We start from the raw sequence: 12949 nt of genomic DNA, 5'->3' as shown, positions 1-12949 counted from the left end.
ACTGACGATCTTCAGAGGGACCTAACAGAACTAAGATGAATGGGCAGCATATTGGCAGATGAAATTCAGTGCTGACAAATAAAAGATAATGCACAGGGGTTTCTAACCATTAGAGGAGTGAAGTTCTGGAACAACCTTCTATAGGGAGTAGTGGGGGCAAAAGACCCATCTGCCTTTAAGACTAAGCTTGATAAGTTTATGGAGGGGATGGCAATTAATTTGGCAACTGACCTTTGATTATCAGCAGGTAAGTATGCCCAGTGGTCTGTGATGGGATGTTAGATGGGGTGGGATCTGAGTTACTACAGAGAATTCTTTCCTGGGTGCTGGCTGGTGAGTCTTGCCCACATGCTCAGGGTTTAACTGATGGCCATATTTGGGGTCGGGAAGGAATTTTCCTCCAGGGTAGACTGGCAGAGGCCCTGGAGGTTTTTCACCTTCCTCTGTAGCATGGGGCACGGGTCACTTGCTGGAGGATTCTCTGCACCTTGAGGTCTTCAAACCACAATTGGAGGACTTCAATAACTCAGACATAGGTTAGGGGTTTGTTACTGAAGTGGATGGGTGAGATTCTGTGGCCTGCATTGTGCAGGAGGTCAGACTAGATGATCATAAAGGTCCCTTCTGACCTTAAAGTCTATGAGGAAAGAGATCTGTGTGTCACTGTGAAACCACTCAGTGAACATCTTTATTCAGTACACCGCAGTGGTAAAAAATGCAAACAAAATGTTACATCATTTAAAGAATGAAACAGAACAAACCAAAATTATAATGCTATTACATAAACAGATGGTACGTCCTTCATCTGGAATATAGTGTTTTATTCTGGTTAGCCTATGTCAAAGAAATAGCAAAAACAGAATGAGTTCAGAGGTGGGCAATGAAAATAATTAGAGGCGTGGAAATCTATATGAAAAGATTAAAAACATTGGTCTGTTTTAATTTAGGAACGAGACATGACAAGAGTACACATAATAAGTGGTGCACATAGTATAAATGGGACGCTCCTATTTACATTCTTACATAAAACAGATTTTTCTCTAATTGTCCTCCATTGGGTTTCTTGCACCTTGCTCTGGAACATCCGGTATTTGCCACTGTCAGAGATGGAATACTATATCAAGTGGCCATTGGTCTAAGCTAGTATACCAATTCTATTTCCAAACTCTCATGTAAGGAGGATAACTGTTTACTCCTGGGGGAATTCTGCACCAAAAAAAATTAAAATTCCGTACCAAACAATTAAACTTCTGCCAAATTCTGCAACTTTTGTCAGAACACTATATATTCATGCCAGTTTAAATTATTTTGTTAAATTATTTCAAAATACTTGTCAGCAAGTATGTCTAACAATACAGACACAAAAATTCCCCCAGGATTAGAGAGTTGAAGAAACCTCTACGATAAATCAGTTCCTGCTTTTCTGCCCCTTCCCAGCTGGGGGGCCAGACACACACACACACACACACACACACACCCCCTCTTCCCCCCCAGAGCCCAGCCAGACCAACCCAGACCCTCATACCCCTTCCTCCCCAGAGCTCAGCCACAGCCTCCATCCCAGCCCAGACACTCACACCCGAACCCCACCCCACAGCCCAGACACTCACATCCCTTCCCCCGCCCCAAGTCCAGCTGCCCTCGCCTCCTCCCGCAGCCTAGACACTTACATCCCTTCCCCCCACTCAGAGCCCAACTGCGGCCCCCTTGCCCAGACATTCACACTCCTCCCCATAGAACTCAGCTGCACTGCTCCCCCCCCCACCCCGACCTTCACCTCCTCTCCGCTCCTCTCCTCAAGCCCAGGGATCTAGAGGGAGAAACAACCTGATGCTGGGTCCTGGGCTTGCACAGTTTCACGTTTGCCACCTCCTTCCTTCAGGGCATGCTGGGAACTGCAGCTGCTGGGAACCCTCCAGTTCCCTTGCCCTCCCCCAGCCTTGTCTTCTATTTGCAAACTGGGCTCTGCCAGGTCCAGCGGCCCCTAGTGGCGGCCAACATCTCTGCAACCCATTTCGGGGGGAGGGAGAAGGGGGAAAAATGGGAGTCTGCGTACACAACATGAATTTCTGCAAAATATTGCACTGCACAGTTGAGCAGAATTCCCACAGGAGTAATAACTGAAGAAAAAGAGAAAGTGAACAGGAGCTTATGCTGTATTCTTTAGTAGCCTCATTGCTAACAGAAAGTGAGGGCTATCTTTTGTTCTGTAGTACAGTATAAAAGTGGCTACTCTTACCTTGGAAAGACAAGCTTGCCAGGCAGTGACAGGCGGGGAACATCTCTACCTACGTTTGGTCCCAGATGCAACTTCCGGGATAAAACATCAAGGGGATTATCAGCTGGTTGCGTAGCCACTTTCACCATAACATTGCTATTAAAGATGTAGGCAGAAAAAAACACCTAGGGAGCAGAAAAATAATTAGAGACCAAACAAGCATCAGATAGAATGCAACTCAAATATGTCACTCCTCTGGCTTCTGCTCTGTTCAATGGACGAGGAAAAACATACATACGTAGGAACTGCCTGTAGGATAGGGAAATAAAAGCAATTGCTGGAAGAGTTCAGAAAAAAGGATTTTTTAGTTGCAGTTGTCCTCCAGAAGACTGAATATGGCACTAATGTACTGGAATATTAATCTTAAACCACTGGCTGCACAATTTTGCAAAGGAGGAACAAGGATTGGAAAGTCACAGGCTGGGCACTGAGGATATAGACAGCTAGAAAAAAGAATAGATTTGGGATGTCTTCTCTTTAAACACAGGCACTCAAACTTTGCACTTTTCCATTCAGGAACAAGTAGCCTCTTAGACTACTAAATCCTGCACGTAATGGGATACTGACCCATTGCCAGCACTTGTTGGCAAGTAGTTCCCCTGAGCCAGTAATTAAAACAGTTAGCTACTAATGTAGATTGGACAAAGCCATTTTCACCACTGTTACAAAAGTGTGTTTGTTCCACCAAGTCTCAGTTGTACTTTCTGTAACTATGCTGAAAATGATCTTTCCCCACCAGCAGTTAAGCAACTTTCAACACTGATTTAAGGATCTCAATGCTGATAACCATAGTCAGTAACAGATCAGCTTCCTAGTATACATGAGGCTTCAGTGTTGTTTGGATATGTTGAGTCCAGTCTGCAGCAGTTTTGCTTTTGCTTTCCAATCTGTTCTCTCTCTTTCTATAATATGCCATGGTTGAAGTGCTCCAACTGCGGTTCTGCATTTGTCAAATGGTTAATGAGCAAAGGATTCTGCATCCTACTGCACACTTTTTAAACAAGGCTTAGAACTGGCCTAACGGGGCTCATCCTCTGGCTTTGCTGGAGCTCAGAATTTTCTATGTTTAGAACTATGTTAGTTGACATGAACGAAAGGGCCAATCACAAATATGGACAGAACATGTTTTAAAAGGAATGGAAACTTACCCAAAAGACATCATAAATTAGTAATCCTGAGAGCAGCAAACACGAAACCTTGAGGCTCGGCAGCCGAACAAAGGCAATCATTGCAACACACAGGCCCATCGCCAGAGCTATAAAACAGTGAAGGACATCATTTGTTCAGTATTCAGGACTACAATAGCAGGTAAAGAAGGCCCAAGCTTGCAGCTAGACAGTCATCTACAGCATACAGCACTGTCTAAGACCCCATGGTCTCCTCTCCCAGAGTGGAGATGGCCGATAGAATAAAGAAAAACATATATGCAGTATCTACACTGGACAGACTGTAAACAGAGACTCATAATAATAGGCATACCTGTGTGGGTATTTAATACACTCTCACTTAACTAAACTTCAGTTATCTACAACAGGGTCATGGTCCCACAGGGTACGCCTCACTGTGATTAAAAGTATGATTAAGCTCAGGCAGGCATTCCTAGGCTAGTTTTAATGTAGCTAGCGCATCTAAAAATAGCAGTGAAGACGTAGTGGGCTGTGATCAAGTCACAAGCTAGCAATGTGAAAATGTACCCCTGTTTCCAGGTGGACATGTACAATCTTCATTGAAGTCCGTGCCACCATGTCTTCTCTGCTATTTTTAGCTATGCTAGTTCGATTGAAACTAGTACAGATATGCCTACTCAAGCTGCAATCCTCCCTTCAATTGCACTGTAGACTTATCCCATAGTGTCTAGAATATTAATGATTTCCCCTCATACGAAATCTTGATTATCTAAACTTATTCAACCCTCTCCCCATAGTAAGATTTTATTTTACTAAAAATACACAAATTATTGTCATATTACAGTCATAGGTCAAAATCAGAGACCTTATAGCAAGAATGACCATTTCAATGGCATGACCTTCAACTCCTAATAGTTTAGGAGCTGGCATCTGATACATCATATACATAATCCCCAAATTAGACATAATAGGGTTTGGGTTTTTTTTTAAATTTGTGTTTTTGTTTAAGAAATGCATGAGACTTAGTAATTGAAAATGGAAATCTAAACTTCAACTTCAGGGAATTAAAAAGCTCAGGCAGGGTTACCTTCCTCCATTCCGGTCACAAAAAATGGTAAAGGAACATTTAGAGAACAGTAACATACAGACTGTTCAGGATGGAGAGCTAGAAAGTGATGAAGTAATAGGCTACTGGCTTTACTCAGTGTCATCCTGATATCCAAACCAAGATGGCAATGCAGCCAACAAGCAGAAAGCTGCAAAAATTACTAAGCGAATGCTTTCTCAACTTAAAGAAAAAAGGTCAAGCATGTGCTGCGTGTGCTTGGCGGGTTGCCAGCTGCAAAAAAGTGGAGAGGAGCCGTTCTATCTCCTGCAAAATATTTTTGTGGAGGAAAAACTACGAAGGTGAACTGAAACTAATTATCACATCTTCCTGCTCTCCTGTTACCAAAGCCTTGCCTTTACTTTTGAGAACAGGTTCAAATACATGTATGTAAAACCCTAAAGCAGTGTAATTAATAAGCACTTTAATCAACGTTCATCCTGGGACCTCAAAGCATTGAACTTTAACAGCCGTAACAGAGCCTGGTGGGGTAAGGCAGACATTATAGCTATAATTTCATTGAAAAGCAACCACAGCAGATATGGAATAGCAGTTAACAGGGCACAGAAACATCAAAAGCTATTTAGAAAAGGAAGTGAATACCACCCTTGACCAAATTAAAATACAGGGGAAATTTACACAAGAGGAATGTGATTATTAGAGTGGGAATTTGACTAGGCTAAGGCACATGAATTAATACCCTTTTTCTTGCACAAAAAGCCATCAAGTTTTAAGCACAAGCGGTCAGCATCTTGAAATTACATTTAATCTAAAAGCAGCACAATCTTCCTATCAATGTACTGAGGCAATGGTTCAGTACTAGCTCACAGGAAATAGTGCAACCACAGAATTTCCAACATCAATTCCCACAGGGCTAAACAATTTGACAAACAAGCATGAAGGAAAGAGCATGGATTCAGTAGCTCAGTATGCAGACTTAGTTACAGGCTCTTCCTGGCAGGACAGTAAATACAAAAGAACATTTGGTCTTAAATCAGTTAAGAGATTTATTTAAAGCCCAGGTTAGTATTAGCTCAAGGATACCTATTTTAAGGAGAGGATTTCAACTTATAATTAGCCTGAAGTGGAAGTACTTTTACCAATGTCAAGATTTATTCTTAATGTTTATTATTCGCCTTTAATTCCTCTAGTGCTGCCCAAATACAGGTATACATGTATGACACCACAATTACACTAAAAGAATGCAGAGGCTAGGAAAGGAAAACCCAGTTTCTGAGTTGAGGCTGAAACATACCTTCATCCTCACAGATTAAGGCAGGACACATTTTTGCAGCTGTTTAAGAAACATTGTTAAGATGCAAAAAATATGTCAGAGTGCTAAAGAGCATGATATTGACATCCCCAGGCACTGAAGTGTTAGTTCAAACTCAAAAGGGGACCAACAGCTTCAGGTGCTGGTGCATAAAGATTGTGACACTAGACAGAATGGAAGGAAGGTGGTAAAGGTCTATCCCTGACTGTGCAAGGCCTGATGCAAGTGCATGAGCAACATCAGTGTATTGAAAGAAGTCCTCAACAAACCACCTCAGACATCAGAGTTTCTTTCTTGTTAGTTGCTGGTGTGCAAAAGGGAGCCTGACGTCAGAAGTCCGAAATGCTGAGGTGTTATCTTCACAACTTGCCAGAGTGGCAAGAGGCCTGGCACTGGTAACCTTAAATACCAAGCTACTGCAAGCAGATGCGTGCTGGCAGCGCTCAAGTGCCAATCCACGGGCTTCATACAGAGTAATCTGGATTGCTTGGTAAATTGGATGCAAGCAAACAATATGTATTTTAAAATGTGACCAAATTTAAAGTTCTATATCTTGGAACGTAGGTCATACTTACAGGATGAAAGAGACTATCCTGGGAAGCAGTGATTCTGAAAGACCTGAGAGATAATCAGCTGAACATGAGCTCCCAGAATGGAGATGTGGCCAAAAGGGCTAATGCAATCCTTGGATGCATAAATGAAAATACTAAGTAGGAAGGTTACATTTCCTTTGTATTTGGTACTGGTGCCCCCATTATTGGAATACTGTGTTAGGTTCTAGTGTCATTCAAGAAGGATGTTGATAAACTGCAGAGGGCTTAGAGAAGAACCATGAACATGATTAAAGAATTGCAAAACATGTCTTACAGTGACAGACTCAGGGACTCAATCTGTATAGTTTAACAAATAGATTAAGGGGGAGAACCTGGTCACAGTCTAAGTACCTACAGGGGAAGAGAAATTTGATAGAGTGCTCTTCAATCTAGCAGACAAAGGAATAACACGATCCAAGAACTGGAAGTTAAAAACTGGATAAATTCAGACTGGAAATAGGGCACGTCTTTTTTAATAGTGAGGGTAATTAACCACTGCAACACTTCAACGATTGTGGTGGATTCTCCATCACAAGCAATTTTTAATAAAAGACTATTTTTCTAAAAGATCTGCTCTTGTTCAAACAGGAATTATCCTCTGGCTTGAATTATATATATCAGACTAGAGGGTTAAAATGGCCTTATTATCTACAAATGAATCTGTGCATTTATGCAGTGACAATGGACTGACAGTGGCAGTTGCAGAGGCCAACAGATCCAGCTTCATACAATGTGACTTCTCCATGGGACCCAGTGTGCCTACAGCTCTAAACAAGGTGGATAAAAATCAATTATTTAGAAGAAAAAAAAAGATCTGATTTTTTTGATAAAATGCTTTTTGAGGAAAAAACCTGTCTAAAGATAGTTTTAATTAAGATACATTATAGCTCAAAGATCTCATCATGGAATACTATAGTATGAGACAATATATTCATGAAATGTTTAAGAAAAGTTTTGTAAATGAGTTCCAATAGTCTAGAGGGTGAATTTGTTAACATGAGTTTTGATTGGTGGAACAATGTCCATAATGATCCTGTTGTAGGTGCTTGTGTGACAACAGAAGAAGGGAACGTCTTCCTTACAGAAACACTTGATACATCAGGAAATGCACACACAGCAGAATACTTACAAGTAGCAGCAGTAAAAGTTATAACAAACTATGAAAAAAAATTCAAATGTCTAGTACACAGCTTGGTCACAGACAATGCTGTAAATGTATCCAAGACGAGAAGAAATTTAGAAGAGAGTCCCAAGATAACAACATACAGTTGCAGTGCTCATTTGATGCACCTCCTAGCCAAGGACATGTTGTTGAAATTTCAAAATACTTCCGTAACAACCACTCTGCAGCAGCTGCTCTGAAAAAAGTTGGAGGAACCGAGCTAACTCTCCCACAAGACAGATGGAACTCAGTAGTGGACTGTTTTGAGCACTATGTTAAGAACAGGCTTAATCTGATGACAGTTTGTGAACAAAATTGTGAAAAAATAGATGGCACCATCACAGCCAGATTTCTCAACATTGGGCTTAAGAGAAATGTTGAAGACATGCTGAGTACCTTGAAGCCTATTTCTGTAGCCTTGAACAAAATGCAGGAAAATAGCTGTTTTATTGCTGATGCTGTTGAAATTTGGAAGGAACTGAGTAAGATCTTAAAAAGAGAAATATGCAACGACAGAGTTAAATTACAAGCATTAAAAAACACAAATGGGACAAGCACTATCTCCAGCTCATTTTCTTGCAAATATTCCCAATACTCGGTACCAGGGTCAAACCTTAACTGCTGAAGAGGAAGAGTTGGCTATGACACGGACATTCAACAATCATCCCTCCATAATGCCAACTATCATAAACTTCAGAGCTAAGGGTGAACCATTCAAGAAATATATGTTTGCTGATGATGTTTTAAAGAAAGTCACACCAGTGAACTGGTGGAAGTTACTTAAGCACTTGGATTCAGAGACTGTTGAAGTGATAATCTCACTTTTAACAGCAGTAGCTTCCTTTGCCGGTCTAGAATGAGTATTTTCTTCCTTTGGACTAATTCATTCCAAACTGAGAAATTGGGACCTGAAAAGGCAGGAAAGCTTGTTTTTCTTTTCCAGATTATGAACAAACAAGAAAATGAGGGTGAAGACGACTGAGTTAACTACCGAAGCCAATATTTTAAGTTTTTCATGTAGACCAGGCTGACACAGTCATTTTAAATATTTCGTTTAACTATTTTAGTTACACAATTTTAACAAACACAAACCTGATTTTAAAGAACTCGAATGTTTACCTAAATTCAAAAAAATCATATGCTTGTTTTGTTAAAATATTCTATGTTTGCTGTTGAAGAAAAAAATCCAGAACACATAACATCGTTGTTTTAGTTAAATAAAACAATTTCAATGCCTATCTGGTGATGTTCTCCTCCTAATGCAGCATGGCAAGAAAATCCTCCAAATATTAATGCTTAATCTGTTGAACTGGAGATACCTCAGCTCCTAGTGACTTCATAAATATCTGTTTCAATTATCTTTGGTAAATGAAATAACCAAACAATCATTCATTTTCTGATATAGCTGTAAAACTAATCAAAAAAGTTTTCAAAATAAATAACTTTAAAAATCTATAGTGTGTACCTTCTAAAAATGAAACCTACATCTACCTCTGAGTTGTGAAGAACCAACATGAATGCACTTTTACCTAGAAATCCATGATTAAATCAAGTCTTCCTGACTAATTATTTAAATTAAATCCACCCTGACACTAAGTGTTGATTTTCCCAGACAATCATACATAGATCCTGCATGACTGTAGTGCACTAAGAAGTCTGACACTAACAGCCTTAGGCACCAACGTTGTTCTTTTTGCAGGATGCCAGAGTAATGAAGGATGTCTGGATACTATTGCCTTAAGCATTGTGCGCCAGCCAAACAGGCTGAATATGACTCAGTGTGTCAGTGCTTGAGGCCATTGGAGAGCCAGTGTGCCAAACCACACAGATGCAACAAGCTACATTATAGGATGCTCATCTCCCTGGATAATGTCAGTTTGCATGGTCATTAGACCTGTTGGGCTAGTCCATATAGTGAACTTCCAACACCCGAAGATATATAGAGAGCACCTAAAGTTTTAAATCATTAGAAACTGTATATAGTATCTGACAATAATAATCTCCTGGTACCAGGGTACGTGCTGAATACACACCACAGGAAAACTGTAACTCTACCCAGAAGTTACATGTTTGGCCTTGCAGGCATGGGCAGATAGTGGAAGCTGTAAACGGAGGCCTAAAAAATGGAAAAGACAACCAATGAAAAACCCCACAAAACAGAGCTTGGAAGCAAGCATATCTGAGACCAGCTCCAGTGTCAACCTGTGCCAAGACTCCAAGAATGAACACCTCACTAAACAAGCAAAGTTGGAGAATGTATCTAACACATGAAAGATCCCGAGGCCACAGAAAAAACTGAAAATCGTCAGGATGTGCCTAGCCAGACAAAAACAGACAGGGTGCTGACAGACCTAAAATGGCCAAAGCTCTATTGGGTTGTAGACCAAACCATCTGAGGACACAAGAGGGAAAAGGCCACAAGAATCACAGGTGCATTGGTTAAGACCATTGGGCAGCTACAGCAGGGATCTCCTTTGCCGACCACAAAATGGAAAGGAACGAAGAAAGGTTCCAGAACCTCTGAGGTACCTATAGTTGCAGCATGCTACCAGTGCATCACAGAATCAAAAATCTCAAGTTAGTGGATGTTTCTGCATGACTTGTATGAGGAGCAGGGCCCTGGAACAAGAACCATGCAATAATGTCTTCAGTGAAATTAAAATTAAGCTTTGTCCCCCACCTAGAAATAGCCCAAGAAATCTGACATTAAAAAGTTTTGTTAATCACTAGTTCTAAGTTTCTTTATGTTTTATATATAATTATTTAATAGAGCGACTGCAAAAGGTGGATTAGGTCCAGAGTCCCCCTATTGGAGGCCTTATGGTCCTGTCACACTCATCTCATGAAAGGAGCAGTGGAGAGGTCCTTCAAGCAGGCTAAGTGACTGCAGGGGAAGCAGCCAATCAGTGCCCATGAGGGCCCTAAAGAAAGTAGCTGCAGCACCAGAAACATACAGTTCCTTGCTGGAGCTAAAGGAGTGCAGAGAGTGCTCTTGGCTGGCTCAGTGCTAGTAAGGACTAGGGGAGCAAGGAAGAGCTCCTGGCTGGCTAATGGGCCTGAATTTAGAAGGGCCCTGAGCTAAGGGTAAAGCATTTGTGAAGGCTGGGGCTGTGGGGAAGTGGCCCAGGGAACTGCAGGCAATTTTGCTAAGAGGACATAACAGCACACAGCTGCTATTCTTAGGGTCCCTGGACTGGGAGCCAGATTAGTTGGTGGGCCCGGGTCCCCCGCATAGGCCACTGGGAGGGGCCTATGACTGGACAGCAGTAAACCTCCAGAAGGGGACTGTACTGTCAGAAGTCCCAGCTGGAGAGCTGAGGCCAGAACAGACAGACTAAAAGACTAATGGGCAAAACCACTGCTTCCAGGGAGGAAACCCTGAGGGTACGGCCCAAAACTAGGGCTGGGACTGCTTTGAAGAGTGCAGGCCCATCCGACCAGAGGGGAGTGCTCACAAGAGGTGGGTGCTATGTTGTTACAGGGACAGATTTTCATTATTTTTAGATATGGGGACCTGTTGGCTGTGAATGCGATTCAAGGATCCTTAAGGACTTTGTGCGCAGTTAATTTAGCAATTTTTGTATATATAGTAAAACTTCATTGATAACACTCTACCTGTTTCTACAGTTAGGAAGGAGATAGTTTAAGCTTTACATCTTATCAACTGTCCATAATGGGCCGCTCTCTTACCACTTCAGAAGTTATTTTTCCCTCCCTTGGTATCCTGCTGTTAATTGATTTATCTCGTTAGACTGACCTAACACTTGGTAAAGCAACCCCCATCCTTTCATGTACACCTCTACCCTGATATAACGTGGTCCTCGAGAGACAAAAAAAAATCTCACTGTGTTATAGGTGAGACCGCGTTATATTGAACTTACTTTGGCCCCTCTCCCGTTCCTTGTGCCCCCTCCAGAGACCCCCATTCTTAATCACCCCCAGGACCCCACCCCTATCCACCCACCCCTGCTCCCTGTCCCCTGACTTCTCCGACCCCTATCCACACCCCCCACCCCCTGACAGACACTCACCAGCAGCGGTGGGAAGTGGAGCAACTTGGCCCCAGCCCACTCCACTCCACTACCTCCCAGCCGCAGCGCTCCTCTGCCCGCTGCCGGTAAGTGTGGGGAGGTTGGGGAAAGGACACCTCCTGCACTCACCTGCGGCAAGAAGCAGAGCGCCACAGCTGGGAGCTGGTGGAGTGGAGCAGGCTGGGGCCGGGCTGCTCTGCTTCCTGCTGCCGGTAAGTGTGGGGAGGTTGGGGAAAGGATGCCTCCTGCACTCACCGGCGTCAGGAAGTGGAGCGATGCGGCCCCAGCCCACTCTGCTTTCCTTGCCCTGGCTCCAGCTATGTTGCTGGGGGGCGGGGGTGTTGGGGAAAGGTCCTGCATTCACCTGCGGCAGGAAGCGGAGCGCCACGGGCTGAGGCTGGGCTGCTCCGCTTCCACTGCTGTCAGTAAGTGCGGGGGGGATCCCTTCCCCCAAACCCCCTCCCCTGAGCAACACGGCTGGGGCCAGGGCGAGGGCAGCGGAATGGGCTGCTCCCGGCCCCCCACTAATCCCCCAGGCCACTCTGGGACTACAGGGCCCCCAGAAGTGCCCCTCCTCAGCTCCTGCCTCTCAGAACCCCGGGGGGGTTGGTAGCAGAGCCCTGACCACCTCTGAGACTCTCTGCCCGTCATCCAACCCCTCAGCCCCGGCCCAGCACCTTAACACGCTGCTCAGAGGAGTGTGTCAGAGCTTTACTGCATTGTATGCGAAACCACATTATATTGGGTCGTGTTATATTGGGGTAGAGATGTATTTATACCTGCTCCTGTATTTTTCACTTCATGCATCTGATGAAGTGGGTTCTAGCCCACGAAAGCTTATGCTCAAATAAGTTGGTTAATCTGTAAGGTGTCACAAGAACTCCTCATAGTTTAAGCTTTGTTACAACACTGCAATCTTTCAGTCACTGTGTAGCAGGGTTAATCAAACTGTTGTGGTTTGAAGGCTGGTAAGCAGAAACCACAGAGTATTACATAAATTGGCAAATGCAATTTTCCCTCTACCTTCCCATGAAGAAACAATTGGTGGTCACTGAAAGAAAGAGGACACTGGGCTTGAAGTTTTGACTTAGTGTGGTAAAACTTATGTTTCTGGGTACATTAGCAGAAGTTTCCAAATGTAGTTTTAAGTATATTCTGGAGAGATTGTGAGTTAACCTGAAGCAGAATACCTTTAAATTACCATCTACTCAATTCCCTCAGCATAGCCAAGTTCCAAATTAGTCCCTCATGCCTCTGAAGCTGCTCAAATCCTCCTCACACATGAGAAAAGACATTACTGTCTATAACCCATTGTGTTCACATTATCCACCTCCATTTGAGCAAAAGCATGGGAAGGCCATTTCCATACTTAAGAGAATG

General features: G+C 43.0%; 1 protein-coding gene across 3 annotated transcripts in view; it reads right to left on the bottom strand.

The window, feature by feature from the left end:
• SPPL3 (signal peptide peptidase like 3) overlaps window positions 1–12949 on the bottom strand; it is a 146506-nt gene that overhangs the window by 6931 nt on the left and 126626 nt on the right. For all 3 annotated transcript variants that reach the window (XM_030582439.1, XM_030582440.1, XM_030582438.1), the window contains 2 exons: window positions 3427–3533; window positions 2240–2403 (listed from right to left, as the gene is read on the bottom strand). In XM_030582439.1, the coding sequence (XP_030438299.1) occupies window positions 2240–2403; window positions 3427–3533 (271 nt within the window). The remainder of the gene's footprint in view (window positions 1–2239; window positions 2404–3426; window positions 3534–12949) is intronic.

Source organism: Gopherus evgoodei, chromosome 13 (genome assembly GCF_007399415.2).
Source record: "Gopherus evgoodei ecotype Sinaloan lineage chromosome 13, rGopEvg1_v1.p, whole genome shotgun sequence".
NCBI classification, from domain to species: Eukaryota; Metazoa; Chordata; order Testudines; family Testudinidae; genus Gopherus; species Gopherus evgoodei.
This window is presented reverse-complemented; position numbering and strand designations above follow the sequence as displayed.